Here is a 5,580-nt window from a genome sequence, read left to right on the forward strand (position 1 = left end):
GGGCGCAGCCACCCTAACCTAACCTGAACTATAAATAATATTTTAATTATTTTACATATATTTTAAACAAATACTCTCTTCTAACAATCCATTTGGAGTACGGCCCGTGTTGCCATATGGCAACCTCTGCTATCAGACGAACTATAATACTCCCAAAGTTTTAGTCACATGTTTTCCTTTACTTTATAGTTACTTTTACCCTGTATATAGAAATAAAAACAAAAAAATTAGAAAAATAAATTAATCTGGGAAAACTTGGGTTAGGAAATTTTGAAAATTGAAATGAAGTTATTTAACATTTTATTCATTTATTTACAATTTATTTTATTAACCAAAAATAGATACATAATGCAGGAAAATTTAAGTGTTTTCAAAACTATGGAAAATTTCAATCCTTGTAGTTTTAAATTGAATCTTAATTTCGTTCAAAAGCTCCGTGTGTGTTTATTAAAGCAATATTTATGCAAAAATACGACTGAATTTCTTATTTACAATGTTTGTCGAATGAAATATGGAATTATCTTAGCAAATCATTCAGAATTTCGATTATGCTATTATCTTTTTTGCGAATCTTTCTATAGTCCTTTCAGTGTCACTTTTATTATCTATCTATCTTATCTTATCTAAGGATTGAAACACTTGGTTCTGTAGTCGCTTGAAGTGCGACCTGAATGCAGATAATATTGTTAATCAATTATTGCAGAATTTTACGTTGGCGAAAATATTAACATGGTCTCTTGATAATTACAAATAATCTTGTACAAGTCTAAAAAAAGAATTGTGATTGAAAATTTCTTTTGATCTTAACTTTTTACAACTTTTACAAACTTCTTACAACTTTTTACAAAATTAGTTTTCAAATGTCTCGTTTGAGCTAAGTTATTTTATTCGAAATCTTACTTTCTTTAGTCCTGAAGGGGGCGATCGCACCCGATAACCGCACTTTTTTATACCTTAGCTTCATTAACAATTGAACCATTCCTTTTTCCTTTGATTGCTGCCATATGACGCAAATCTTCCGACATAGCACAGGATTCATGTGACTTCTTTTTTCTTAATGACTTTATTGTTTGGTTTGACGAGCGGCGTGATGAGGCTGAAAGACTGGCTGTGGGGGTGCAACTAACAGGTTTTCTGTTATTCCAAATTCGCAGAACAAAACGCATTTCATTCACAAATACCTCCTTGAAGCGCAGCTAAAATGATAAAATTCACAACTTTATGTGTAATGCTTTTGTAATTTCAAACCTTCCGAACCTTTTCCTCACAAGCTCTTTCATGAGTGTGCACCAAACACTCGCAGATTCCGAAACAAAATGCAGTGAATAGTCCAAGGAAAAGAGTATAAAATATGCCGCGGACTTCCTGGAATCCCAAGTCTGCGTTATCTCCAGCCCCTTTGTTATTGCAAGTCAAGGTCTTATTCTTCCACCATCTATTTTTTAGTTCAAACAACCTTCCTGTTTCACTAAGCTTTAAGATATTTACACTTAAGTTATAGCGATATTCGGCACCTATAAGTTAAAAGCAAAATATTTATTTCTTATAAAAAATGCAAATATGTATATGTATAAAATATGTATATGTATGTACGTATCACTATTATAGCTCTGATCCAATACTTTTCGTGTAAAATCCTGTAAAAATATCAAACAACAAAATTACTCTCTGAAGTACGTTAGAAGAAAAAGTACGGGAACAAAAAAAGCCTTTTTCCTGTAAAAACGTCAACCAGTGATCGCTTGACCATTTTCATGATTTTACCAGAAGAAAAAGTCCGAGTAAAATCTTGCAACTTCACTCTCTACACAACCCACCGAAAATCGCTCTCATTTACAGGTTTTTGGAGGAATTTGGAGTACGGGATCATTTTTCTTGTAACTTCCTACAAGTTCGTGTAAAAACCTGTAAGTTCATGGAGTACTGGATCAGAGCTTAATTTAGTTACGCGCCTATAACATTTTTGCTTTTTTGTCTCGCCAGAGATATAAAAGGCCCTACACACGCATTGATTTATCGGCCAACCAGTTGACCAACTTAACGAAATTCCCTACAAATGCACCAACCGGTTGGACTAACGTTCGCCTGTGAGGCGGAAGGAATTCGGTTTTCTCGCGATATTTCAGGAACGCTCTTTATGATCAAAGTAAGCGTTCACGCCAACTAAGTTTAGCGTTGTACGAGGTTGTTAGCAGACGCACATTGTACAGTGGCCTTACGCGGCTGAGTTCCACGCCCCCCTTGACGCCTGACAGACGAATGTTAGTAGTAAAGGTAATTTTGTTTGCTGTACTTATTTCAGTTTTTAACATGTTTGTTGGCTATTTTCGGTTTTGAACTTAATATTTTGTTCACTTTTCGAGAGGGGTACCTATGAAGGACAAGTTTTTAAATGGTTGGAAGAAATATCCTTGAATGGAAGCGATAGTGGGGACAATTTGGAAGAAGATTTCAGTGAATGGGCCTTATGAATAAAAAACTAAGCAGTTGCTTTTTCTTGAGATTTCAAACCTTTTGCTTGATTTATTCAAATAAATTTACGTAAAAGGTCTGAAATTTTAAGAAAAATCAATTGCTTAGTTTTATTCATAAGGCTCAATGTGATACAAAATTCGATTTCATTTGTAGGTACAAGTCACAATAGAAAAGATAAACAATGAATTCCTTTTAAGTGTGAAAGTAAATACGAATGCCTTTAAGATAATTTATGGAATGTTGGAGTTCGTTCGTTTTAAAATATTTTATTTTATTTAATTACCCCTCTCGAAAAGATGATAAAATATGTGTTAAATTTCAATACGAATTACTTTTATTAATTATTAAATTATTTTATTTTTTTACTTTAGAAACATATGATATATGTTTAGTAAGTCAATTTTTTTAAATAAATTTAAGATTTTAAAAAGACAAAATTTGTACTTTTTTTCAAAGTAGCCTCACAGGCGAACGTTAGTATTAAAGGAGTAAAAAATAAGGTTAGTAGTGTAGGGTTAAGCAGGAGTTCTTGAACTGTGAACAACACAACAGCACCGGTAAACTTTTAAGCTATGCTAGGAATGCTTCTAATTTGTATGTTTTTGTTAATATTTGTTATTGATATCGCCCCTATTTTCATGAATTATACGCATATTCACTAGCGAAACGAACCGAAAAACACATGTTAACGTTAATGCTCCTTTTAAAATAATTAAATCGCATTTTGGGTTGTCCACTTGTGTGTAGACAACAAGAGCAACAAGTTCATCAATCTGCCTCAAAAATCAAACATTTTTGATTTTTCTCCAACCTGACGAACAACTTGACGAAGGTTTGCCAACTTCTCTACACACGGCTTATACACCACCAACTTCTAGAGGTTGGCCAACTGGTTGGCCGATAAAACAATATGTGTGTATGGCCTTTAAACATGTTGTTAATATTTTGCCATAAAAAAAACACACAAAAAAGAACAGTTGATACTGAAAAAAAAATGTATTACACAGGCCTGCGATGGTTCCCCTTAAAAACTAATTAGTAATATGGGTAGGTATTAGGTACTAAGCAACGAAAACGATAATGAAAAAATTTCACCACGTACCTAAGCTTTATGAGAAAATTCGTTTTTAATTTTGCGTAATGCTACCTCATATTACTAGCGTTAACTTCAAATTTTCATAAGTCTTTCTGATCTACCGCTGTGGTGTAGTGGTAAGCAGTACGCGCTTCCACTCCACAGGTCCTGGGTGCAAGCCCTGGTCAAAGCAACATCGCAAAAAATATCGAAAAATGGTATTTTCTTAACGGCTGTCGCCCCTTGGCAGGCAATAGCAAACCCCCGAGTGTATTTCTGCCATAAAAAACAGCTTCTCACAAAAATACAATCGCCGTTCGGAGTCGACCTAAAACTGGATGCCGTGCAATAAAGCAATAGGAAATAACGCCATATGGCTTTATTTCATTACACATGGAGAAATAAACAAAAATTTTACGTTTTTACGTATGACAAATAAAGCCATACAATCTTGTTTCGATACAAAAAGTAAATGTTGTCTCTTTATCAGCGGTCCGCGATGGTTCGCCACCCCGCGCCGTGCTCGCGCTCCACCCACGCGGTCCTCGTATAAATTATTGCTTAGTTCATTCTTCTTGCTTTTGATGATATACATATACATATATGACGTTTTCTTTTAAATCAGTAAGATAAATTTATATATCTGTATATCGTCGTTTAAAGTATAAAACCGCGTATCAACATACTGCAAATCCGCGTATCAAGAAAACGCAAAACCACGTATGTGAGGTTGCATAAATTATTTGGTAGATACNAAATATTTATTTCTTATAAAAAATGCAAATATGTATATGTATAAAATATGTATATGTATGTACGTATCACTATTATAGCTCTGATCCAATACTTTTCGTGTAAAATCCTGTAAAAATATCAAACAACAAAATTACTCTCTGAAGTACGTTAGAAGAAAAAGTACGGGAACAAAAAAAGCCTTTTTCCTGTAAAAACGTCAACCAGTGATCGCTTGACCATTTTCATGATTTTACCAGAAGAAAAAGTCCGAGTAAAATCTTGCAACTTCACTCTCTACACAACCCACCGAAAATCGCTCTCATTTACAGGTTTTTGGAGGAATTTGGAGTACGGGATCATTTTTCTNCACTCATATTTCAAAATTGTTCTCTCTTTTATAAAGCAATCGCATTTCTGACTAGTTTATTTCCGCACGAATGGATAAGGCTTGAGTCAAGAGCTTCGGGAGCAAATCCATTTTTTTGCAACAAATATCAGTTACTTGGTTTTGCAGAACGATGAGATGCGGTTTTGTACTTTAAACGATGATATATGTATATGACGTTGAGTACTTTTCGTTTTTGTCATTACCAATTTTATACATACCTCAAGTTAATATGTAATGTCATATAAATACGTGCATACATATATCTATACAAATTAATATACATATATACATACATATGTATGGATATATCTACGAGATTTTCTTTTACATCTGTAAGATATACTTATATAAAATTTAGGTGTGTATAAAATTGCTAATGACCGAAAAGTACTCAACACTGCAGACGCCATATAAAGAAAAATTTATTATTACGAAATAGAAATAAAGTGGCAGCGCTTTACCCCATTTTTTACTTGTTTTTTTAATAACAAAATAAACACTTACTTTGTAAAATGTATATACTTTTTGAAAAAGTTTTTCAAATAATATATTTTACTAGTGTTTCAAAAGAGAATATTGGTGATTTAGTGCATTTTTGAGCGTGCAATTACTCATAACAACATTTCAAAAAAGTTTTTTTTTTTTAAATAACTTGTACACGGTTAACAACATAAATTCAAAATATACCTCTCCTGGCAGTTTTTGACGTTTTTTAACTTCAACTGAGTTACTTTATGTACATATGCACATCAGCTGTGCACTAGGTAAACATTACACAAAAAATTATTAAAGGTGCAATAACGCCACAATGGCTTTATTTCACTTCCATAGTGAGAAATAAGACCATACCCAAAAATATGGCTTTATTTCTCAACGTAAAGTAAAATAAAGCCATATGGCGTTATTT

At 33.1% G+C, this 5,580-nt stretch overlaps 1 protein-coding gene across 1 annotated transcript; it reads right to left on the minus strand.

Annotated features, from left to right (window-relative positions):
* Positions 1–359: 359 nt before the first annotated feature.
* LOC108361588 (glutamate receptor 4-like) lies at positions 360–1,833 on the minus strand. The gene is made up of 3 exons (XM_017614228.1): positions 1,818–1,833; positions 1,258–1,514; positions 360–1,196 (listed from the first exon to the last, which is right to left on the minus strand). Exons 1-3 carry the CDS (start codon positions 1,831–1,833, stop codon positions 948–950), a joined length of 522 nt encoding a protein of 173 aa, XP_017469717.1. The 3' UTR covers positions 360–947.
* Positions 1,834–5,580: the final 3,747 nt, after the last annotated feature.

Source organism: Rhagoletis zephyria, unplaced genomic scaffold (genome assembly GCF_001687245.7).
Source record: "Rhagoletis zephyria isolate East Lansing unplaced genomic scaffold, Rhagoletis_zephyria_1.1 Rzeph_scaffold_00800, whole genome shotgun sequence".
Classification (NCBI taxonomy): Eukaryota; Metazoa; Arthropoda; class Insecta; order Diptera; family Tephritidae; genus Rhagoletis; species Rhagoletis zephyria.

Excerpts from the sequence above, each read along its gene's own strand:
- LOC108361588 (XM_017614228.1), bottom strand. Across the intron at positions 1,197-1,257 it reads AAAGAGCTTGTGAGGAAAAG|CTGCGCTTCAAGGAGGTATT; the intron begins GTTCGGAAGGTT and ends TTATCATTTTAG.